We start from the raw sequence: 26,312 nt of genomic DNA on the forward strand, positions 1-26,312 counted from the left end.
TTTTCAAAATATAATAGCCGCCACTGCGCTGCCCGTCCCCGCTGCTGCTATGTAAGTAAGTACACTGCCCGGCCAGGTCAGCAGCGCTCACCGCACCCGCTGCCCGCCCCCACCACCGTTGGCCGCCCCCACCACTACCGCTGGCCGCCCCCACCACCACCGCTGGCTTCCCGCCGCCGCTGCCCGCCCCCACTACTGCCGCTGCCCGCCCCCACTACTCCTCACCGCCCTGCAGCTCCCCGGGTTTTTTTTAACATGGGATAAATCGCATGCGATTTATCCCATGTAAAAAATGGCACATCAAGTGCCAAATTGTATGTGAGCCTCCCGGGGAGCTGCCGGGCGGCTCGCAGGTAAATTGGGTCCGACATGTCCCTAGGACAAGTCGGCCTAATGTATGGGGGCCTTAAGATAAGTGAATCTCATCTCATCATCTCAAGATGGGAGTTCTATTGAAGATGGGATGTTGCCCATAGCAACCAATCAGATTCGACTTCTATATACTTAGCACATTCTAGAAGATAATAGAATCTGATTGGCAACATCCCATCTTCAATAGCACTCCCATCTTAGTATGTGTGTTATCTGGGAAGCGCCTTGAGTCCTGTTGGAGAAAGAACGCTAAATAAATAAACTGATATTTATTAGATCCGCCAATACCCAGATAATTGTACAATGTACAGTATGCCAAGCAATTCCATACCCTCTTTTTTATATAGATATCCACCTAGAATCCTGACATTTCCTGGCTCTCTAAAGGCCCATACACACTGGGCGACTTTAAGCTGAGAGTCGCTCAAAACAGCAGGTTTGAGCGGCTTTCAGCTCAAAGCCGCCCAGTGTGTATAGTCCGGCGATGAGCGCTGCTGCGCACTCCCGCAACATCGCCAGGAAATTCGTTCATCTGCTGGTAATACCAGTAGATGAGAGGCTTTCAGGACGGCTTTGCATAGCACTTTGCTATGCAACGCCGTCACCCCCCCCCTCCCCACTCCGTAGGCGCCGGGCAGGGGGAAAGCCGCTCAGTGTGTATGCACTGAGCAGCTTTCCCCGCAGCGATGATTAACATCATTGCTGTCCATACACACTGGGCATAGTCGCCCAGTGTGTATGGACCTTTAGGCATACTTGCCTACTTTGATGGTCTCCTTTACCGGAGAAGCCTGTAGATGAGACTCTTTGCAGCTGTTTCTGGGGGTGGGGCATGCTGTGATTTAGTCCCACCCCATTACGGGAAATGCCGCAATTTGCTGCTCTTCGGGGAGGTGGTACTAAATGATGCGATTTGCATTATTTTAGCCGCACCCCCTCCCCAAAGAGCCACGAATGCTGGTATTTGACTGGTACTGGAATGGAGGGAAGGGGTGTGGGGGCTAATGCGGGGGGGGGGCACTAAATGTGGGAGTCTTGCCCACCCTTTCAGGGGGCCAGGAGGCGGACCCTATTTTCTTGACCTTCCCGGCCATTCCGAGAGGGTAGGTAAGTATGCTCTAAGGCAGCGGTTCTCAAACTCAATCCTCAGGACCCCACACAGTTTCCATTATCCAGGTCACCCGACAGGTGCACTCATTACTGACTGACACATTTTAAAAGATCCAAAGGTGGAGCTAATTATTTACCTTAACTCTGTGAGGAGACCTGCATAACATGCACTGTGTGGGGTCCCGGGGACCGACTTTGAGAACTTGTGCTTTAAGGTAACAGAAAACCCTGTGTGTGTATTTGTAATAATGGACATGCTGCTTTTCTTTCCAGTAATGCAGGGGTTAATGATGTGCGACAGCAATGTAAATCTGCCCCTTAACCAGTCAAGGTTATGTCAAATGGAAGGGAATAAGCATACAGCAGCAGTAGCAGGACCCAGGGCAGGCTAGGCCAGCTCACAGCCTATTGGTGAGTGCTGGGGGAGGGCCAGCAGTAGTACATGTGACAGAACTTACAGTGTCAATCAGCCCAGCATAGAGCACAGCAGCACAGACACAGGAAGGATACAGCACACACTGAGCCACAGAGCAGTATAATCCAGACTCTCATATTATCTAGTTACTCTGCAGTAAGTGTTACATACTGTATAGTGCACGCACTGTGACAGACACCTCCATACTGCATGTATATACACAGGGACAGCACAGAGCTTATATATACAGTATATGGTTATATACAAGGACTCTGTATAGCAATAACTGCATATAGCACCGTGCACATGTAATACAGGCATTGTGACATAGGAATGACCATTATACACACTGATGAAGGACCAATGCCGGGGTTCATAGTATAGCTGATTGTGTACATTACAGGACAGATGGCTCTGTTATGTGTTTCCTCTGTAAGGAGAATGGTTCTGGTGTCTGCACTCTCACAGTCTCTGACAGGTATTACGGTATAATATATTATTGTCCCCTGGCCTGTCAGTGACAGCAACCAGTATGGCAGAACTGTATATGTGTCCTATCTGTACGGTCGTCCTGAGCCTGACTTCCAGTCTCCTCTTCTCAGCGAGAAGCGTTCAGGTCAGCTCATGTCAGCTGCTGCCGTGTGCTGCTAGGAGCAGATTATCACTATTGTCCAGATGCATTACACATGGGCCCCATTCACAACAAAGGTAAGCAATGAATCCATTTCTGTAGGCATGTATAACAGATGTTTTGTTCACAATTAAAACAAAAATAGTTTCAAAACATTGAGTACATATTATATCCGCGTTCTGGGTGCTCCTTTTAATTGTCTGAGCTGTGTTCTAAAGGTGTCAAGTGTCTTTTCTGTAAATCTCAGTATATGAACGCACTAAAATCTGCTCCTATACATAGGGGGGTAATTCAGAGCCTGATCGCACGGCGGCCGATTATCGATAGACTGCGAATGCGTAGGGCCTTTAGTATGCATGCGCGAGGCCATCCTACTGTACGTTGAAAGCCTGCTGCATTGTTCCTTCACTAGACATTAACACGGTGATTGACAGGAAGTCTGGGGATGATGGCTGGCTGATAATGGGAGTGCCAAGAAGAACGTTAGGCGTGCCAGAAAAACCGCTGGTAGTGACGGAAGACCCAGGCGTGCCCAAGGGTTTTAGGGGAGGGTGTGTGATGTTAGTATCAGGCTGGATATGCCCGTATTCATCCCAGCCACCGAGTAAGGCTCTGATTACTCTGGGCGGGATGTATTAATTTACATCGCCGCCCTTCGCCTGACAGCCGCTACGATGCGTCAGGCGAAGGGCGGTTAGTACATATCGCCGCCCTTCGCCTGACAGCCACCGCGATATGTACTAATATATGCGGCTAGCATCGGGTTGCGGTGACGGAGACCCCCGCGATACCTGTGATGTGGTCTGCGGGGGTCTCCGTCACATCCCGGCAGCTGCCAGTGTCCCCCTGCATCTCCTCCTCCCCCTGCAGCCGGATGTCCTCCCGGCTGTGACACCTGCTGGGGGAGGAGGAGATCAACGGAGGACCGGAAGGGGGGGGGGGGGCGGGCGCGCGGACCCAGAGGGTGGCGATACTCTGCCAGAGGAAGACGGGGTGGACGGGTATTGGTACATAGGAAAATGCGGTAGTACCCCTGTTTTAACGCATTTTCCCTTTAGTACTGTACATCCCGCCATCTGAGTCTGTGATGACTGGTGCCCAGTGGAAAACCATTAGATGGTGAGCGGCTTACGACTGGTTTTGAACATAAATTTTGCAGCCATAAACATCTATTCACAGAGCCAACGCATTCATTTACAAGACAGGATTTCACTATGGCAGGCAGCACGTACCTGAACAATAGCCACTGCAAATTTGTGGCCGTGTGATCAGGTCTGAATTACCCCAAGAGGTCCGTATTCAGAAATGTATGCCCATCCGATCCCCTTCAGCCGCCCAGGACCTTCTGCATGTGATCCCTGCTGCAGGGTGGGGGGCCAAGTCGGAGATCATACGTGCAGCACGTATGATCTCCGTCTCCGATGCGCACAGGACCCCGGATCGGATGCCATAGCAGGTTTGATTTGGCTACTTTTCACCCGATCTGTTGGAATCGAGTGAAAACAGATAAATCGGAACCTGTGCCCGGGCACCGTAACTCCGCATAACCGCCAGAACTCACTCAGCAGGAACAGGAGGTCTGGGTATGAAGACACACTCCCCGGGCTCTGCACAAGGGGGTGACATGCCCCATCTTGTAGAATAGTACCCGTTGCTGCCCTTAATCCGTCTTGCAAAATGCAGCAGCGTGCGAATCATGCTGCGGCTAAGGAAGTTCTGCGAGCAAACTCGTATTAAAAGACCTGACCATGCATAACGATCTCACATTAGACCTGACAGGTGCCGATTTCTAACAATCGGAAATGTGTACAAACCATCAGGATTGCGCACCTGTCTGAATGAGGACCATGGTCCCTTAGTCCAAGCTCTTGCGAGCATGGCCTTCCACTCTATTAGTGTCACCCTTGACTGTCGTCCACTCATGAGTTGTGCTGATTCTGTGTATATTTGTCATTTTCCCTGCACAGCACTAGGGCATGATATAAATAAAAGATAATAATAGTAATTGTTATATTTCCCCCCCTTGTCACAGCTGGGTACGAGCTCACAGCAGCACCGCTCACCACAGAGGAAGCGACAGCAAGGACAGTGGTCTCTCCCTCTCCGATGTGGCACATGGGATAAAGGAAGGCTTATACCGCCGAATATTAGTAATGGTGGGCGCAGGTATCAGTACAGACAGTGGCATCCCAGATTTCAGGTGAATACAACCTGCTGCGTTTACTAGGATTGTTCCTGTTTTCCTGTTTAGACCTGATCACTATGTGCATGCATACGGATCACTGTACGCGGATGTGATGCCAAACGGCGACAAAATTTAGCAATTTTTAAAATCGCAAGCCAGCCCCTGTAGACTGACAGGAAGCCGGCGTTTGTGGGTGGTACCCGGCGGTTATTTGGGAGTGTCAAGGCAAATGTTGGCGTGCCTATTGGTTGCAGGGAGAATGCATGGCGTCCGCTCCGGCCTCGGGCAGCCAGTTTGTATCGCACAGGCAGAGTAGTTTATGGGTTACACACATTGGGAAGATCATCAGATGGTGATTGCTCCGATCAGGGTGATTTTCCCAAACCATCCCCAGCCTTGCCCTGGGGGGAGGTTTCACTCTGGTGGGGTGACAGCTATCTGATCGCAGAGCAGCGAACAAGTCTGAATCAGGCCCTGTCTATTCACTCCAGTGGCTGAGCTGACCCGTATCTGTGTCCACTGTGTCCATACATTCCAGTGTTGCTTAGTGTTATATTGGCCGAGATAGATTGCAGTACAGGCAGATAGTAAGTTATTATTTATTATTTATATAGGGCAGGAATTGTGCCCTCATTCTGATCCACGGCTCAAATGGGGGACCGATGGTCATGCTCTGTGCATGCCCATAATTAGCTAAGCGCATGTGCAGGGCTTCGGTGCGAGCACCCACGCTGAACTTCACTGCATGACGCACAGACAAGGGAAGCTTGACGGGGGTGGATGGGAGCAGTGGCTGCGGTCCGACATGGGTGTTCCCCTGTAAATGGCGGTGTGACGTCAGCAGCGTTCCCTGTATTCGGCCACAAGCCCACAAATATCAGTCAGTCTCCACTTGCTTATATTTGCGAGCCCTGGAGAAATCATTAGATGGTCGGTGATGGTCTTTCTGACACATCCCCTCGCATGGTTGTGAGGTGATATGGCGGCGGTGATTCGGCGGGGTAGCAAGGTGGACACTTTGGAACTTGGTAAGCTGCGAGCTTCGCAGATTACCGAGTCAACCAGAATCAGGATCCCTGATCAAGATCAAAAACCCTTAGTTTCATCTATTATCTTATGCCGCCCATACACGGTCCAGTGTACGAGCAGGACGAGATGCGCGCACAGCACATAAAGTATCTAATTCAAAACACATGGTGCTTTAAGTAGATGCAATCTAGTTTAGAACACACTGTGCGCGTTGCACCATGTATGGGCGGCATAAGTGTGTAATTGTTGCTGTACTGTGACCCCGCAGGCTATACGTAATACATAAAAGAGGTGTAAAGCTCCATACACACTATATGGCGGCGGCCCCATACACACTAAATGATAAATAACCATATGGGCTGTGGGTCTCATTATTGCGTGCACACACTGAATTATATCCAATAATTACTCATTCAGTGACTTCACTGTGAACCGCTGGACCAGCAGGTCGTTTGGCTACATAGCCAAATTGACCTGCGTGTTCAGACCCGGCACACGGAAGCACACATCATTAGCAATATTGAGTGTACACCCTAGACGATATTGTTCAGAATATCCTCTAGTGCAGGGGTGGCCAACCGGTCATAGATAAAGAGCCGAAAAATATCGGTAGTCAAGCTAAAGAGCCGACATCATGTCACTGATGGGAGGAGAGCACAGCACACCGCGCGTCTCCTTCCCCCTCACTTCCCTGTGACTGGTCTGTCTACCAATCAAAGCTCGCTGGCCGGCTCCTGATTGGCTGCTGGCCTGCGAGCTCTGATTGGCGGACGGCCCAGTCACAAGGATGCACAGTAAGGGGTAGGAGAGATGCGCGATGCGTGCTCTCCTCCCCTCAGAAGGAGAAGGGATTCAGGGAACCGGCAGCAGGGGGGACTGGGACGGACAGTGGGCGGCGGGCAGCAGTGGGAGCAGGAGCCTCACTTTACAAGGGGAGAGCCGCATGAGGCTCAAGAGCCATGGGTTGGCCACCACTGCTCTAGTGTGTATAGGGCTTCACTCACAGAATTTTGTTACCATTTTAAAAAAGAAGGTATTTGCTCTTTTTTTTTATAAAATCTGTGTACTCTGAACGCAACTACACTTTTGTTGACTGAATAAATATAAGCTATGTGATTCCACGCTGCAAGTTGGCATTTTCAAAGAAATAAGAAAATAATTGGTCTTTTTATTGTACAACCTGTGGTGCTGTACCACACTGTGACATTGCTCACATAAATATAAGCAGTGTGGCTCCTCATCGGGTGATTTGTTATTTGCAATAAAAAAAAAAGAAAAAATGATTGCTTTTGTATTGCACAACTTGTGAGTGTTGAGTTCATCGATATGGATGATCAGTTAAGAGAAGATCAGGTGCAGCAACCCAAGGTAATCATACGCAGTGCGCCCAAGATGTCTGCCTCACCTAGTACCTTTTAAGGTTAGAATACATCATAGTTGCCGACTTTTGACTCTCCGGGAGAGGGCAGCCAGCTCTGTCAGGCAGGGGGGCGGGGCCATTTCCAGGACTGGAAAAAGAGGCGGTCCGGGGGCGTGGCCACACAGATGATGCCCTGTTGGGGGCATGTCTACAGCATCACAGCATTTTAGCCCCGCCCCCCACCGTGCAATGCCGCATACCTTCCAACTGTCACGATTACAGCGGGACAGTCCCGATTTTCGAGTCCTGTCCCACCCGTGGCAGGCATTGTCCCGCTGTGGGGGGGTGGCAGTTGGGAGACCCCCCAATCTAATAGAATAGACGCTGTGCGCACGCGCACAGCGTCTATTCTCGTATGAAAATGAGGTCGTGGCTAATTAAGGGACACTGGGGGGGATATGCGGGAGGATTGCCACCCTTTCCGGGGTACCGGGAGGGGGACCCTGGAACCCTGGAATACATAACCTAGAGCGCATAGTTAGAGAGTTTTCTTTTTTATATATGTGCGGATTGTCTATAGCTGCATTACTTAAATCCCGACTGTCCCACTTTTCACGGGTTGGACAGTCACTTTTTTGGACTGTACAACCCGCCTGCCACAATGTCCTGCAGTGGGGGGTAGTATGGAGGCCCCTTTCTCAATCGCTGCCAGCAGTAAATAGAGTCTGTGTGCACGCGCACAGCGTCTATTCAGGGGAGACAGAGAGGATGGGGGCATGGCCAGCTGCTCCCAGAGCGTTAGGCATGCCGTCACAGTGATGAAAATGGGAAACATGACTCACTGTTGCGTCATTCACATGAAGACACGCCCCTTTTAACATAGGGCCCCCCTTTTGGACACGCAAGCAGCTTCGCTGCCCAGGAGTACTGAGTTAAATATCCCAAATGCTGAGAGGTATGGAGTTATTTTATTATTATTATTATTATTATTATTATTACATTTTGTGTCTCTCATGTCTTTCTTGCTGCAGGTCTCCCTCTAGTGGCCTGTACAGTAAACTGCAGGAATATTCCCTCCCATACCCTGAAGCCATATTCGATATAAGCTACTTCTTGCGGGAGCCTCATGCCTTCTTGCGTCTTTCCCAAGAGCTCCTACCTGGACGTCACCATCCCAATCCAGCTCATTACTTTCTGCGTCTCCTGAATGACAAAAGGGTACTGTTACGCCTCTACACACAGAATATCGATGGATTGGAGAGAGGTGAGGGTGCTGTAACCTCACGCACTTTATCTGTTCTAGAACACAGTCACGCAGGGGAAATAGTGAACTTGTGTGGTCCAGGTTGAATAGGGGGCTGCCAAAGCCTTCCAGAAGACCGAGGTTAAATATACACATTCTATCACAGATGTTTTATTGCAGTGGCCGGAATACCAGTCGAAAAATTGGTAGAAGCTCATGGCTCATTTTCCTCTTCCACGTGCACCATGTGTCTTAAAGATTACCCAGGAGAGGCCTTCAGTGTGAGTGGTAATGTATCTGTCATGGTGCACCATGCATTATGTTGTGTGATATTGGTGACTGCAGGCTTTGGATTTGCTTGTATACATATGACCAGTGCTGCTGTTATATCATTTATATCCCAGTAGTCTGTGCAGATTAGGATTGTTCAGCATTTTATAATCCGGTTTTAATTATGAGCAGTTGCTATCGTTCCATAGTTCAGGATTGCTTGTAAAGCCGATCTAGTTGTAGGGTGGAACTAGTAAAGATCCCGGGTTAATTTAGGGACATCTCTTTACAGACCCTGGTGCAGTACACCCCCTCCTCAGAACATTCTTACCTAACTTATTTTATTTAAACATTAAATCCATAAACACTTACAAAGCCATCTAATAACAACTTGCATTAAATAAACATGATAAAAGGAATTGTACTGTCCAGATAGTTATGGAAAATAGGGACATTTGCTTGGACACCTCTATTAAACCAGGGACGGATTATGGCCCTTAATCAGGATGATTCGCAAGGCTGGGTCCACCAAACCCTGCCTTGTGAGTGGTCGGCTGGCGCCACCCATTCGCAAGCGCGTTTCGCACGCAGGACATGCGAATGGATGTAACACAGTAACATCCATTTGCAGGCCAGGGGGAACCTCCCACATCTTTCCATGGTCGGCGACCATGGAAAGATGTGGAAGGTACACGCATATATAATGTTGCTCTGAGCAACATTACATATGCCTGCATGTTCAGGGGGAAGTAGGCGGGCAGCTGATATTTGGAGATCCAGCATGCTGGATAAATCTAGTTAATCTCCGATCAGGGCTAGTGTTCTCACCGGCCCTGAGAGATCGCTCAGCACACTCTGCTCTGTGCTGAGCGATCCTGAGCGATTTTAAATTTCTCAGATCGCTCAGCAACATCTCCCCATGTGTAGGCCCCTTTACCCTGTGTTGGAAGTGACCAATGATGCGGGTACAGTTAGATGTGTAATGGGAGAAGTACAGTAATCATCTGTTTGGAAGGATTACCATGCAAAGTCCTGATCTTGGTTCCACTGTTTTCTGTCATTTTTCCAGGAGGCTGTGTTGGAGTCCCGAGTCCCTCGCTGTTCATCGTGTGGCGGCCTCATCAAACCGGACATTGTATTCTTTGGAGAACAACTACCACCTCGCTTCCTCCTGCACCTGACGGATTTCCCCAGGGCAGATCTGCTGATAGTGATGGGCACCTCGCTAGAGGTCAGACAGACAGATGGGGAACATGCAGATATCACCTGAGAGTCACAGCAGAAAAGAAATGCCTATGATATAGGCATCTATTATTTAAGTGATAGAACTAGTGACTATGGATATAGTAGGTTTCCATCTGTGTACAGTATAGCTTTGGGATCTTTTAAGGCTTGTGAGTTAAGGTTTTTCCACTGCTTGATATTTTATTACTAAAATCTATCAATTGCATTTAAATACGACCACCGCCAGTCCTCACACTGTCCCTGGCAGTCTGCATTTTAATAGATTGTTAATACAAGTGGGATTAATTTGCTCCAGCTGTGCATATTCCATGTAATTGGTTTCATAGCCATTACTATCAGTGTTCATGTAACACCTGCCTGGTACTGGGTATGGCAGAATACCCCTGCATTGTCACAGTTGATATACTTTACACTTACTCTGCTCTGACTCGTCGTGGGTTAGGCATAAGTACCAGTGGGGGGTATAACTTACCGACAGTTGGGATTCCGACCGTCGTTTCCCCGACATCGGAATCCCAACTGTCAGGAGCCCAACAGGGGAGTGAGCGCATTGAAGTCCCTTGCAGGCTTACTGCACTCGCCACCTTTTCTATTCTCCCTCTATGGGGGTCATGGACCCCCCACGAGAGAAAATAGCCTGTGCAAGTTGGTATTCCGACTGTCGGGCTCCCGATAATCGGGATTACGACGTCGGAGAAAAGATTGTCGGTGAGTCACCCGGCACCCCCAGTGGGAGCCCTGTATGCTCAGGAGCTTACTTACGGAAGCCTTGTGGTAGTGGGTGCAAATGCCAGTGAAGTGCAGTAAGATTTGGGCGCCAGGCATCTCATTACAAACAGCAAACAGTTTATTTAAAGTTCAAACCGGGTTATCATGGAAATTACATTTATTCCTCATTTATTAGACTTTTTTCCATACTTTACCATGTGGACTACAACTGAGAATGGTAAAGTGTGCTGAGCAAAGCGTTACACTAACTAGGGGTCCATGTTGACAGGTGCTGACATTGACACCCCAAAATGTCTATGTTCACCTATTGGGACCTTTTAGCGTTGACCTATTGACAGTCTATATACACTAATAATCCACACCATTTATGTTCATATGCTGAGGTGTATCCATTAGAAGCAACAGACATCCAGGGTGACACCAACACAAAGGAGTACCAACATACCAAGCCTGCCAGTGTAAGACACCTGCCTTCATGGGACATCTTTGACCAAGTGGATGTACAGTACAATACATTGCTGGAATTTCCCGGCGGTTGCGTCCCTCCTACTGTGATCTGGACCCTGCCCCATCCAAGCTTCTTTTAGGGTGTATGGAAATAATCGGCCCTGCATTCGCAAAAATAGTTCAATGCTCTTTGCAGACAGGCGTTTTTCCCAAACCACTAAAGGAAGCAATAGTCAGACCACTTCTTAAAAAATCTAATTTAGACCCTGACTGCATGACCAAATACAGGCCAGTATCAAATCTTCCTTTTCTAGGAAAGGTTATTAAGAAAGTGGTTGCAACTCAACTAGAGACCCACCTGTCAACCCATGACATTAATGATCCATTCCAGTCAGGATTCAGGAGAAGACATAGCACAGAAACAGCTCTGGTATGTGTGCTCAATGATCTTCTAAATGCAAGGGATAAAGGAGACTGTTCAATCCTAATCCTTCTGGACCTCTCTGCAGCATTTGACACCATTGACCATGGGATTCTAATTGAGCACCTGAAGTATTTCTGTGGTCTGGGTGGCACAGTCCTTAGCTGGTTCAAATCATTTCTCACTGGCATGTTACAGAGAGTTTCCTGTGGAGTATACTCTTCACCACCAGTGCCGTTGTATTGTGGTGTCCCACAGGGCTCTATACTATCTCCCATGCTTTTTGCAGTATACATGCTTCCACTGGGTGACATAATCAGACGTCATGGCCTGGTCTACCACTGCTATGCAGGTGATACACAACTGTACCTGTCCTTTGCTCCAGGCACCGATAACACAATAACAACCTTAAATGGCTGCCTAGCTGAGCTCCAGGAGTGGATGAGTGCCAGTGGGCTGAGACTGAACCCTGATAAAACAGAAGTCCTGATGATAAATCACAGGACAAGATGGCAGCATAGCCAACTAACAGGTCTCACGCTGGGGGGCACAGCACTAAAAAACTCTGATCATGTGCGGAATCTGGGTGTTGTCCTGGATAGTGGCCTGACACTTAAACATCAGGTGTCAGCCACAATCAAATCCTCATTGTTTCATCTGAGAAACATAGCCAGAATCAAGCACTTAATTCCCTCAGAAGACCTGCCTAAAGTCATACATGCATTAATATCATCACGCCTAGACTACTGCAATGCTCTCTACCTGGGTCTCCCAGCAAAAGAATTGCACGGCTTGCAGCTGGTACAAAATGCTTCCGCCAGACTATTAACTAACCAGCCCCACTCCTGCCACATAACTCCCATTCTCTACTGCCTTCACTGGCTACCTGTAAAATGGCAAATCATTTTAATATTGGCTTACTTACTTTCGAGGCCCTACATGACCAGGGCCCAAGGTACCTGCAGCAGCTGCTGATTCCTTACTGTCCTACTCGATTACTACGATCCGCTGAAGAAGGACTACTAACAGTACCCAGAATCTCCTAGAATTCATCTGGGGGTCGAGATTTCAACTTTGTTGCTCCAACTTTATGGAACTCAATTCCTCGCACAGTGTGAGAAGCCCCCACTGTAGAATCATTTAAAAATAGACTAAAGACGTACTTATTTACTCAAGCATTTCTCTGACATCTACTGTTAAGCTTGTTTTATATTTTGAGCTGTAAAGACAATGGTGAAGCACTTTGGGTCCTATTGCGAGAAAAGTGCTATATCAATATCATTATTATTACAGTGCAAGTTTGTTACAGTTGGCCAGATATTAGTTCCCATGGAAACCTATGGGAACTGCTCTGTCAAAGAAAAATGTGCCCTGTTCATACATATGGAGATGTTTTTGCAGGATTTTTCACAAAAACTGTAACAATTTAAAAAAAAAAAATCAGAAAATACCTTTTGTAGGTAGGACTGGCCTGAGAAGTGTTGGCAGTTTGATGGATGTTTTATATAATACGCAGAGAGCTAAAAGCCTTCATTGTGTGCTCTAATGGATCTGTCTGTCTGTCTTTTCAGGTGGAACCATTTGCTAGTTTGGTATATACAATTAGTCGCTCCACCCCACGTGTCCTTATCAATCGGGACCCTGTAGGACCATTTCTGAACAACTCAGACGGGCTCAATGTGCTGGAACTAGGAGAGGTCACCAGTGGAGTGAAACGCTTTGTACAACTACTGGGATGGGAGAGTGAATTGGAAGAACTAGAGAGAAATGGCAAGGTGGGAATAAACAAAGAAAAGAGACAATGGGGGTAATTCAATCACGGGTGCCGTTTCCGACAGCATTGAAGGTGGATCTTGACAAAACAGATAGGACTTTCAAACCAGTCGGATCTGTTTTGATGGAAGTGGCCTGTATTGTCAAATTCACGGCCATATCTCGACAATCCATGGCTGTGGAACATTGCATTCCACCTGTCAAGAAACGGTCGAGCCGGGCGAAAACGGGACAGGTATCCGACTGTCGGAACCCAGGATTGAGTACCCCCCAATATGTGCCCACTGTGGGCAGACTAACCATGCATGCTAACGTGTTTTCTCCTCACAGAAACCTTGAAGTCACAGTAAAGACCATCACTTACGGCTCGGGAGTGGGTCTGAGGCATCTCGCTGGGAGGAAGATACTGCCACATTATCCATTTTCTGTTTATTATTCATATTAAAATGTATTTTTGCTATGACAATGATGGAAGTAGTATGCATTGTAATTTACTATTACAAAGGTGGCATTAGTATGAGGCACAGGCCTTGCGGATCAGAGTCAGAGGTCAGACCTGTCTGCACGTCCGACCTCCAACTCGGGCATATACAGATGGAGCATCTCTGATCCATGGCCGGGGATTGCCAGCATGCCTGCACTGGCGATGACCGTCGCAGAGGCGCTCCATCTGACACTGGGAAGCGCGTGCGTCTCACACGTACGCACGTCCCAGTTTCAGGACAGCGCCGCGACGGCATCCTCATCAGGGATGGGGGGGGGGGCGAGGGGGACTGGGGGGGGGGCGGCGATGGGGACTGGGGGGGGGGGGGTGCGCCGCTTCTGGCGAGAGCCGGTCGCTGGTGGTGGATGGCGATAGAATCGCCAGCCCCTGTAAAGATGGAGCCTGCTCCATCTGTATATATATATATATATATATATACATATATATATACATATATATCTACTGTATGTCCGGCACTCCTCGCTCTCTGTATCCAGCTTGCCCGGGTGCCCTCCTTAGTGAAAAAAATTCCACCAATAAATACCAAGAAATAACAGGTGTCACAGCGGGTCTAACACAAGTTTACGAAGGGCGGATGCCCGAAACGGCGTAGACTGTTCAACACAAGTTCAACACAAGTAAACTCACGTTTTTTTGATATATAAGACCCGCAGTGACGCCTGTTATTTCTTGGTATATATATATATACAGTATATATATATATATGCTTAGTGATCCGTGGTGGGTGAGGGGGATACTTGCTCCCTGAGCCAGCAGGAATTGTGAAAGAGCGAAGCGCCCCTTCAGGGCTTAGCGCCCGGCAGCTTGAGACTCCGTTTATCTCCTGGAGTTCTGCCACTGTCACATCATACAGTTTATGTAGGCAGCAGACAGCACATGCATGGCAACATTGTGGAGGCACAAAATGATGGGAGGAGTCTAATATACCATAACCCATCACATCACATGTGTAGTCAGCGGACAGCACATGCATGGCAGCATTGTGGAGGCACAGAGTGATGGGAGGAGTCTGATATACCATAACCCATCACATCACATGTGTAGTCAGCAGACAGCACATACATCGCAGCATTGTGGAGGCACAAAATGATTGGCGGAGTCTGAAATAACAGATAATTCAACAGATTTTTCAGACTCTTTGAATCACTGACTGAGATTAGAAAAGTCATCAGATCAGCCTGATGGTCAGCAGCATGGAGTTGCGACCCCATGCTGAGAAGGTTGGGACCCAATTTGGGGTCAGGACCCACAGTTTGAGAACCGCTGCTAGCATACCCTCCAACTGTACCGCTTTAGCCGGTACAGTACCGCTTTTTAAAGGACTGTACCGGCTAAAAATCAAATGTACTGATGTACCGATTTTCTTTGTCGGTAGCCGCTCCTCTGAGCCCGCAGGCGATGGCTGCAGGCTGTGATGGATCGTGGACGGCTGGACGCATATACGCAGACCCAGTAAGGAGGATAATTGTGTCCCAGTGTGGCTTGTGCGGCATCACGGCAGCCAGCGCTGAAGCGCCGTCTGACGTCAGCACTCAGCACGCTTCCTGGGTACCTGACTGTCCCGCACGCTGCCTGCGCACCCGTCCAGCATGCTTCCTGCGCACCCGCCACCGGTGATCTGACTGGCATCACGGCCGCTGGACTTGGATCGGGGTGCAGTACAATTTTAAAATTAATGTTGTTCATCCTCAGGTCGGGGCGTGGCCACGGATATATGAGGTTTTGCCACACCCCCTCTACACATGGACACGCCCCTATATATGTGACCACGCCCCCTGTACCGATTTCCATCGCTAAAATGTTGGAGGGTATGTGCTAGAGCAGGCATGGCAAACTGGCACTTCAGCAAAGCTGTGGCAAGGCATGATGGGACTTGTAGTTTCACAACAGCTGAAGGGCCATAGTTTGGACATGACATAGTAAAACATATGGCTCAGAAAGGGGCTCTTTGGTCAGTTCAAATGTTTGGATAATGCACAGGGGGCCTGATTCTAATTGGCTCGGTAAGCTGCGAAGCTTGCAGCTTACAGAGACCTTGTGACGCCGCCCCGCCGAATACCCCCGCCGCCATTTCTCCTCGCAACCATACGAAGGGATGTGTTATGAAAACCCATCCCCTCGCATGTGCCCGCAGCAGGAGAAATCATTCAAAGGTCGCCATACATCGAATGATTTCTCCTGGGCTCGCAAATAAAAGTCAGCGGAGACTGACATATTTGCAGGCTCCGGGACGAAGACAGGGTGGGCGGCTGACGACACGTGACACACTGCGTTCTGCCCGCATTTGCATGGGAATGCCCATGAAACGATGGGCATGGCTAAACATCAGGGCCCTTATTCTGATCAGTGCGGCCGGATCCGATTATGCAGCCAGGACCGTGCGTGCGAAACCCCGCCTTCCATACGGATCGCCAACTCCGTCCGTACGCGGTAAGAAGCTGGCCGAACGGACCGCACGTGTATTTTTCACGGAATACGCCTCCTCCATCTCAGGGAACCTCCCCCATCATTCGATGGTCGCAGACAATCGAATGCAGGACCGAGTGCTCCACCAGCTCCCGCAACCTCAGACCACACGGACATTTTTCCGTGCAAAAGCAGAGATCTGGGCGGGCAGCTGACATCCGGCGATGTCATATGTCCGCCCCCTACACGTGCGTCACGGCCGCATTACCATACGTACGCCCAGCGTTTTCATGGGAACTCCCATGAAACGGGCGTATGCATATGGTAATGAGCCCAAATAGCCCTTCACGCCCCTCTCCACCCCCTGTTCGGAGTGTTCACATATCATGCGGGATTTGGCCGTACTCCCCGCTCGCACATGCGCAGAGACGCCTCTGCACATGCGCAGACACAAAACATCGGCGGTCCGAACGCACGCGGATATATCCGCACCGATCAGAATAAGGGCCCAGGTGAGGAATGAGGACCTATTGACTGTCAATTTTGGCATTGGGGGTCATACTGGTTGGCTCGCTAAGCAGCGGTAGTTCTGCGCTTACCGTGCATTCTAACGCTGCCTGCTGGGTATATGAATGCCCACCCCTTCTCATCTTGCAAATATCTACTGCGAATGGATGTTTGCATAAATATCGATTTGCAGGTTAGTGTGCGGGCCCGAAATTTCTACAGTGCTTGCAAATCTAAGTCAGTCTTGGCTGACTTAGACTTGCGGCATCCTGGTCCGAGAACTGGACGGGTAGCAATGGCGCCCGTATAGAAGCCCTGCACATGCACATTAGCGAAAATGCACATGCGCAGGGCTTCAACATCGGTCACCCGTGCAAACACGCCGGGTACCGATTCAACTAGAATCAGGCCCATTGTCTGTCAGCTATCCAAATACTAACAACTTGAATGGAATAAAAAAGCAACCCCACTCCTCAGCCCTGCAGTGCTCAAGTTACAAGCAGGGGGCCTCAATCAGCAGCTAGAGGAGCATCACTTTCCATGTAACCATGTCAACACTAGTACCACCTACTAGCTACTAAACGCGTCCCATGTGGGCGTGGCTTTTGCATCTCGACAACATGGCCCCGCCCATCTGATTACGTCAACCACGAGTAGTTGAGCTGTCAGGTGACGTAGCTCGAAGGGGGCGGATCCCTGACGCTGCAGATCCTGCCACGTCAGAGAGAGGAAGGGACGGAAGATGGCGGAGTGGGGGAGAGGTATCTGTACAATGTTGTTGTTATGCCCACGGGTGATCTCAGGGTAGTCCAGAGTGTGTGCGGTTCCTGTAGGACATTGACATCTAATAGGGCAACTCCTGTCACTGGAACTGTGGGTCCAGCCGGTGCTGTCTGCAGTCTCTCGTTTATGGCTTTGGTAGCGATAGAAGCTGTGTCTAACTGTGGTGTAACTGCAGGGCATGCTGTGACTTGTAGTACCACAACAGCTGTAGCGTCACAGATTGTCTAGCTACAATTGCAGCTACAGTCTACTACTACAGTACCTTATATTTCATCTAATATTAGGTGTTTACTGTCCAGTGTTTAGTATAGTCTCTGATTTATACAGTGCGCCTCTCCTACATTGCCAACTGTGTCCATGTCGACTGTGTCGACATTCGGATAAAAAAACAGTGAAAAACCCATGTCGACCTTATGACCAGTCGACCTTCCTCATGTCGACATTTATGCAAATTCGACCTTAAGTCATGTCGACCTTGGCCCATGTCGACCTTAAGTCAGGTCGACCTTCCTGCCAGTCGACCTAGTGGGGTCGACCTAATGACTGTAGACCTAAGTTCATTCTGACAGATGTCCCGATTCCCAAATAGGAATCTAGTCATTATGTTTGACAATTACATGTCAACACTAAATCTACTCTCATAGTGTTGACACGGTAAAAATGTTTAGCTTATGGCTGAAATTGTTGACATTTTGTCTGGGTCTGAATGTTTAATGAGTCATTGTGGTTGGTGACTTTTGTACCTGTCAGCGTTATGGTGGTGTCTACATCATGACCTCATGTCTGCAATCTTACTGACCCCAGGAAACTGTCATTAGACGTCTCTTTGTTCTTGAATAGTGTCAGCAGGTTCAGTTGTAATAAACCAAGAGACTCCATGTATGTTTCACCTCTGCTATATGCATAAGTAATGTCAGGTTTTTGTTTTTTTTTCTGTAAGGTTTCTAATAAACATTTCTCTTGTCTTTACAGGTTCAAACTCAGGCGCAGTGGATGAGATGATTGATGCTGAAAACAAGCGTCTTGCAGAAAATCTATCCTCCAAAGTGACACGACTGAAATCAGTAAGTGCGCCCATTACATGGTATACAAACCTGGGCAGGCCAAAGGCACAGACCGCAATCCGGCATATCCAATTAGTCCCAAGTTTAATCATGCAGGCGAAGCTTTGTATGTAATGCCTGGAGGTATTTCATTATTTAGCCTTTCCCCTGTATGATAGAAACCTATAACAGTGGTTCTCAACCTCAGTCCTCAGGACCCCCAAACTGCACGTTTTCCAGGTCACCCTTATTCACTGACACATTTTAAAAGATCACAGGTAAAGCTAATTATTTCACCTGGGATTCTGTGTGGAGACCTGGAAACCGTGCATTGTTGAGAACCACTGTTATAACACATAGTATCCCATTGATTCCATGGGAAATACAGAACCTAATGATTTTCCTTGCACCCTAATTACCAGAATGCTAATTTAGATGGATTTTCCTTTGCAGCCTCAGGAGCTAAGAGGATAAGTGCACCTCTGGTATTTAACGCAAGGGAAGTCAGCGCCAACCTCACACTAATAACTTGTCTATCTCTTTGCAGCTTGCGCTGGACATTGACAGGGAAACTGATGACCATAACAAGTACTTGGATGGAATGGTAAGATGCTGCACGTGGTCGCTGTTACTGGGTGGTTATTGTTATGTGGAGTGGTCAGCCAAAGCATAAGGCCAACTCTGCATTAATTGTAAATTAAATTAATGGTTTATGGAGATTGGATGATCCGCACTATCCCTGTTACTAGAATTTAATATTGTTTATTTCTGTGGTAATTCCCTCTTAATAGTATATTGGGGATGGTGCTCCCTGTCTAATACCCCTTTTAACCCGGCTTTTTCCCTTGTGATCCCGGGTCAGCGGCAGCGTAAAAGGGGTTAACTCGTGTTCCTTTACACTGGACTTCTACCCAGGTCCTGACCTGGGTAGAGGGCAGTGTAAATGGGTATGCCGGGTCATCGTTTACAGCAATGGGGGAAGCTCAACCTCTGGACCGCAGCATCCTGCGGTCAACGTGGAGGTTGGGCCTCTGGTGCTGGGCTTGCCCCCCGGCACGGCAGTCCGGGCCACGGCGATCTGTGGTCCCGGTGCTTGGAGACCATGTCACCTCCAAGCCCAGCCCCCGTTTACAATGTGGTTGGGCAATGCAGTGTAAACGGTCCAAAATCCCGGATCCAACCTGGCTTGGAACCGTGTTCCAAATGTGTGGTAGGATATAGAAAGGTAGGGGGGTATCCGTGCGCACTATTTTAACTGCGGAATTATCTGCAGCCCTCTGTTGCCAAAAAAAGAGTGACACCAACTCTTGGATAGACAGGTTCAATGAAAAGGTAGGTCAACAGGTTAGGCGCAAATAGTCCGGAGTGGATATGTGAATAATCTGGACCCACAATGTGGAGTATTTTTTACCAGAACACAGATTTATTTCACATACAAATAACATTTAAAAGTGCAAATGGATACAAAAAGTGCAAGTGCAGCAGCAGTACAATTTCTCAATTTCAAAGTGACAATGCATTCATTTTTCCAAAAGTGCATGTACAATGAATAAGACGGGGCAATCTGATACTTTTATCTCACCATTCCAAGGAGGTGCGGTGGGCTGGGTGCTAAAGATGGTGGGTCCCGGGTAGCAGGAATGATAGCACCACCGCACAGGCTTTGGATGGGGATTCAGTGATGTTTTTGCAGATGGGGATTCAGAGTGTTGGCATCCTCATAACATGTTTCGGAAGCTAGTTCCTTCTTCAGATGTGGAAGGAAGAAGGAAGGAATTAGCTTCCGAAACATGTTATGAGGATGCCAACACTCTGACGGGAGGACTCTGCAAAAACATCACTGAATCCCCATCCAAAGCCTGTGCGGTGGTGCTATCATTCCTGCTACCCGGGACCCACCATCTTTAGCACCCAGCCCACCGCACCTCCTTGGAATGGTGAGATAAAAGTATCAGATTGCCCCGTCTTATTCATTGTACATGCACTTTTGGAAAAATGAATGCATTGTCACTTTGAAATTGAAAAATTGTACTGCTGCTGCACTTGCACTTTTTGTATCCATTTGCATTTGCACTTTTAAATGTTATTTGTATGTGAAATAAATCTTTGTTCTGGTAAAAAATACTCCCCATTGTGGGTCCAGATTATTCACATATCCACTCCGGACTATTTGCGCCTAACCTGTTGACCTACCTTTTCATTGAAAATGTGTGGTAGGATCAGGGATTTTGGTTTAAAAGGGGTATAAGTTACACCTTCCCCTGATATTGTAACAGAAAAAAATAACAAATTTAACAAATTCAGGCAGCCTGAAGGTCTAAAGGTGCCCATACACGTACCGATTATATGGTACGTTTTGTGCTAAAATAGCATTGCATCTTATTGCATGCGTTGTGCATGGGAAGTACGTGTGATGCGATCAAAACACAGTACAGTATGTGTGTGCAGCACATACTTTTTGTACTGTGCAATGGGATGCCTGCGGGAGCGCGCATCCCATCGCATCGCACGGCTGCAGTTATCGGTACGTGTATGGGCACCTCAAGTTATACCTATTACTGAATGCCACACACTATAGCTTCCTATCTATACAGTTAATCCACACAAATAGTTGATTAATATCACTTTCTCTTTCATCCATCCTGGTGACACAGCTCAACCATGGGATGTAGGAGGGTCCAAATGAGCCAGGCACCTATGCTAAAGCTTTGCGAGGCAGGCTCCTCCCTTCTGCATACCTGCGTTCCTCAGTTCGTTTTAGGTGCCCACCGGAGTGGGTACTATGCTGAAGGGCTGCTGCTGCAGCCATGCGATAGAGCAGCTAGGGTGTTTTGTTTTGGTACTTGTGTACTAGCACGGCGCCCACGATAATTAGTCGCCCGATTTTTTTATCGCATCGCATGCCATACACCCGATGGCATTCGATGCGATTTTGACCCAAATACGATATTAAATTGTATAAGCACCCTAATGGGTGCTTACAATGGTTAAATGCACCCCCACGCCACCCCCCAAGTATAAACGTGAACCCGAAGCGTGGCGAGCGCAGCGAGGGGTGGCGGTACGCGTCCTACGACCTTTTCATACCCCCACTATCCACGTCGGCGTGGAGTTGATTTTATAAAGTGTGGCGAGCGCAGCGAGGGGACGTGGATACCTGTGAAGCCCGCGAGGGGACGCTCGGGCTTCGGGCTCGCTGCGCTCGCCACACTTTATAAAATCAACTCCACGCCGACGTGGATAGTGGGGGTATGAAAAGGTCGTAGGACGCGTACCGCCGCCTCTTGCGAGCTCGCTGCGCTCGCCACACTTCGGGTTCACGTTTATACTTGGGGGGTGGCGTGGGGGTGCATTTAACATTGTAAGCACCCATTAGGGTGCTTATACAAGTTATAATCGCATCCCATCGCATTGTATGGCATTGTATGCCATATACAATGCCATACAATTTTAAAATTGTATGACATTGTAGAACATCGCCCGATATCGCATTGCATGCGATATGGTCTGCGATGCGATGGGCGCCGTGATAGTACACAAGTACCTTTTTGTTTCTTTATTAATTTTACATCTTAGTTAGTGCAGGCACAGTGTGAGGCTTCCAGGGGAATTTTCCTCACACTGACAGCGCAGCAGGGGCTGACAGAAGCGCGGCAGAGCGATGGGTGGATTGTAAATCTACGGAAGTCCCAGCTGTGTCCCACTCAGAGACTTCAGTGTTTGGGAGTCATACTGGATACACATCTTCATTGTGTATTTCTCCTGGAATTAAAGGCCAGGGACATTTGTCAGTTAGTCTGGATCATTCTGCAGTCACCCGGTCTGTGAGTATGGCATTGCCTGAAACTACTGGGCAAGATGGTGGCGACTTTCGAGACTTCTGTATGCCAGATTCCATTCACAGCCGTTTCAATGGAAAATTTTTGCGTGTTGGTCTGGGAATCCCAAGACCATGAAAACAGAGAAGGTTATCTTGACACCAGAAACGCGGACTGCCTTACTCTGGTGGACAGATGTGGAGTCTCTCCAATTGGGTCATTCTCTTCAGTCATGGGATTGGCTGGTGGTCACCACCGACGCCAGTCTCGGGCTGGGGAGCAGTGGCCCTAGAGTTGAGGTTGCAGGGCCTATGGTACAGGGAAGAATTGTCATTGCCGATCAATGTACTGGAACTGTGGGCAGTCTGGAAGATGCTGTTGCAGGCGGCAAAGATTCTGAGGGCATCTCCCATCCGGATCCAATCAGACAATGCCACGGCTGTGACGTATCTGAATCACCAAGGGGGCACTCGCAGCAAGATGGCGATTAAAGAAGTGTATCGGATCTTCTAGTGGGCAGAGGCCAATGTTCCGGCCTTATCTTCTGTTTTCATTCCGGGAATGTGTAAGCGGATTTCCTCAGCAGAGAGGAGCTTTTGGAAGGAGAATAGGTGTTACATCCACAGGTGTTTCAGGAAATTGTTGCTCTTTGGGGACTTCCAGAAGTGGACTTGATGGCGTCCCGGCTCAATTGTCAAGTATCCAGGTTCTGTGGGAGGACCAGGGATCCGTTGTCTTGGGTGGTGGATGCCATGACAGTGCCCTGGAATTTCAAGATGGCATATGTTTCAAGGAGTATGCATCATCCTGATAGCTCCGGATTGGCCACATGAGATCTTGGTATTCTAACACTCTGAGGTTGTCGACGGCGTTGTGGCGTCTTCCTCTTCAGCCAGACCTTTTCAGACAAGGGCCCTTCTTTCATCAGGACCTAGCTCGGCTCAATTTGACGGCCTGGCTCTTGAAAACTCTATCCTTAAAGAAGAAGGGTTTCTCAGATGCGGTTATCCGTACCATGATTAATGCAAGGAAACCGGTTTCTGCAGCAAACGATTATAGGGTTTGGAAAACGTACATTAGATGGTGTGCAAGACAGAAAGTTCACACGTCTAGATTTAAAGTTTCTAGACTTCTAGAATTTTTACAGGATGGATTCTCTTCAGGCTTAAGTCTTCAATCTCTGAAGGTACAATTGTCGGCCTTGTCTATCTTCTTCCAAAAGAAAGTGGCCTTGTTACCGGAGGTACAGACCTTTCTCCAAGGGGTACTCGGCTGAAGCCTCCTTATAAACAACCAGTGGTGCATTGATATTTTGTCCCTGGTGTTATCGGTTTATCAGAAACCTCCATTTGAACCGTTGAGGTCGGCTGACCTGAAATTTGTTACTTGGAAATTTACTTTTTAGTTGGCAATCGCCTCTGCAAGGCGTGTTTCTGAGTTAGGGGCCCTATCTTGTAGGTCTTCATTTTTGATATTCTGTGATGATAGGGCTGTGCTGAGAACAGTTCCTAAGGTTTTACCTAAGGTTGTTTCCTCTCTTAAACCAAGAGATTGTTCTTCCGGTGTTCAGTCCTCCTGAGGAGGTCAGAAATAGGGACAGAGTAAAGAATTTGGATGTTGTTTGCGCTTTGCGCATTCATGTGGTCAAAGTGAAGGCGCTACATAAAACTGACTTGCTTTTTGCTTACACCAAAGCTGGCAGACCAGTGCCCTCCAGAATTAATGCTCATACCACCAGGTCGGTTGCGCCACGGGGCTACGGCAGAGCAAGTATGCAGGGCTGCCACTTGGTCCTCTGTTCACACATTCACCAAATTTGACAGGTTCCGTGAGTTCGCGTCAGGACACTTCATTTGGGCGAGCAGTGATGAGAACTGCAGACCTGAGCGTACCCTCCAAAAGGACCGGCTCTTGAACGTCCCATGGTTGAGCTGTGTCGCCAGGATGAGTGAAAGAGAAAAGGTTTTTTTTAGTAAGAACTTACCGTTCAAATCCCTTTCTCTGATTCCATCCTGGTGACACAGCGATCCCTCCCTTACGCTCAGTAAGTAATGCCGTTTCATGTTGGTCATGTTATGATGGTTAGAATTACTTGATTGTGCATATTAATATGTTCAGGCGTTGTACTGAGCTAATGTATCCTAGTGTGCTCTGGAAGTTGAACTGAGGAATGCTGGGATGCAGAAGGGAGTAGCCTGCCTCGCAAAGCTTTAGCATAGGTGCTTGGCTCCTTTGGACCCTCCTACATCCCATGGTTGAGCTGTGTCACCAGGATGGAGAAAGGGGTTCGAATGGTAAGGTCTTACAAAAATCCCCTTATATACGTTAAAGGCAAAACTAGCCATAAAAATGACTAATAATCCCAACACTACGGCCATATACCACCACTTTCTAAACTTTTTTTTCACTACTCTTGATAGCTTTATCCCCCTCATTTATTATGAGTTATTCATACAGTGCACCACTTTGATTAGTAAATATTTTTGAATTAAATGTCTTCACATTTGAGTAACCTAAAGTGATCTTATATGACATCTGTATGTGTTCCCTCTTCTCCATAGGACTCTGACTTCATGAGTGTCACTGGTCTGCTGAGCGGCAGTGTGAAGCGATTCACAGGAATGGCTCGTTCAGGGCGAGATAATCGCAAGCTCTTGTGCTACGTTTCAGCTGGACTTGTGGGACTCTTCTTCGTGTTATACTTTATAGTCTCCCGGGCCAGTACGTGATGGAATTCACCTTCACAATAAAGACATTCCTAATGCACATGCACCCCATTACCTACCTGCGGGGAAGGGGTCTTTGGCTTAATACTCAAGCTAAAGAGGAACTTGGCACTTTCACAAATCACTTTTAACAACTCAGCCGATTGATTCAACTTTTAATATTGTATTAGTGCGCTAATGGCTATCCAAGTAGCCATATAGATATTAACGTAATTGCAACATACCAAACTCCGACAAAATGCCGTTCATGGTTACCTAAAAATAAGGGGGTTTACCGTGCGACCCACAAGTTTGTAAAGTGGCAGCTTCCATCTGTTATAGTGACTACATGTGTTGTCTGCTTATCTTTGCAGCGCTTCTACCAGTGTATACATTTATACAGTGTTTGGTATGGAAGGTAGGAGACCAAGGAAATCTATTTATGTATCTGAAGAAAATGTTTCCTTTTTTAATTTAAAATAAAAAACGCTGCTATACATTAAACTTTGTATAATCCCTATTGACGTTAGAGCGGCATTGGTCATGAAATTCCTAAATCATAGTATGAAACGGAACTGGTTGGCTTTTACGGATTCGGTATGAAATCCCGATGGTGAAAATCCCGACAGGGTCAAAATCCTGAATGGGTCATAATACCGACATGGTCAAAATCCCGACATTTTAAATCCCGACATGTTCAAAATACCGACATATCGAATGTGCAGGTGAAACTGTCAACATGACTTTGGGTCAACAGGTCGCGAGGTCGACATGGGTTTTTTCACTGTTTTTTTTTTTTTTACCCGAATGTCGACACAGTTGGAGGTGAACCGCAGCCCCTCGCATCGCTCACAATGCTTCGGGCATGGTGCCTCGCTGCACTCGGCACACTATTTAATTCTCCCACCACGCCCTTGTGGATGGTAGGGCATGAAATACCGCCTGTCAACACATGTCGGGTCAAAAAAACGGTGAAAAAACCCATGTCGACCTGTCGACCTAAAGTCATGTTGACAGTTTCACCTGTACATTATATATGTTGGTGTTTTGTCCTTGTCGGTATTTTAAATGTCGGGATGTTGTCCTTGTCGGGATTTTGTACATGACCTGCACTCAGCTAGTTATAGCACATGACTGTTCCATGCAATGCTTTATATATATATATATATATATATATATATATATATATATATATATATATATATATATATATATATATATATATATATATATATATATATATAGAAGATAACGATCAGGCGGCACTCTCGGAGTTTGGTGAAAAAACAAGTGAGGTTTATTACTCCAACATGTT

The 26,312-nt window shown here is 47.8% G+C and overlaps 2 protein-coding genes across 4 annotated transcripts; both read left to right on the forward strand.

The window, feature by feature from the left end:
- Window positions 1–1,946: 1,946 nt before the first annotated feature.
- SIRT3 (sirtuin 3) lies at window positions 1,947–13,696 on the forward strand. Of its 3 annotated transcripts, XM_083165672.1 has the most exons (9): window positions 1,958–2,053; window positions 2,301–2,375; window positions 2,500–2,605; window positions 4,561–4,728; window positions 8,134–8,366; window positions 8,526–8,626; window positions 9,685–9,846; window positions 13,029–13,232; window positions 13,561–13,696. In XM_083165672.1, exons 2-9 carry the CDS (start codon window positions 2,306–2,308, stop codon window positions 13,567–13,569), a joined length of 1,053 nt encoding a protein of 350 aa, XP_083021798.1. In that variant the 5' UTR covers window positions 1,958–2,053; window positions 2,301–2,305; the 3' UTR covers window positions 13,570–13,696. The 3 variants fall into 3 exon arrangements, with proteins under 3 accessions (XP_083021799.1, XP_083021797.1, XP_083021798.1); XM_083165673.1 differs by lacking the exon at window positions 2,301–2,375 and having other exon boundaries at window positions 1,947–2,053; XM_083165671.1 differs by having other exon boundaries at window positions 1,948–2,375.
- Window positions 13,697–16,950: 3,254 nt separating this feature from the next.
- Window positions 16,951–25,501, forward strand: BET1L (Bet1 golgi vesicular membrane trafficking protein like). The gene is made up of 4 exons (XM_083165674.1): window positions 16,951–17,409; window positions 18,404–18,495; window positions 19,022–19,078; window positions 24,854–25,501. The coding sequence occupies exons 1-4, from the start codon at window positions 17,391–17,393 to the stop codon at window positions 25,019–25,021; spliced, it is 336 nt and encodes a 111-aa protein (XP_083021800.1). The 5' UTR covers window positions 16,951–17,390; the 3' UTR covers window positions 25,022–25,501.
- The last annotated feature ends 811 nt before the right edge of the window (window positions 25,502–26,312 follow it).

This window comes from Crinia signifera, chromosome 11, assembly GCF_055691185.1.
Source record: "Crinia signifera chromosome 11, ASM5569118v1, whole genome shotgun sequence".
Lineage (NCBI taxonomy): Eukaryota > Metazoa > Chordata > Amphibia > Anura > Myobatrachidae > Crinia > Crinia signifera.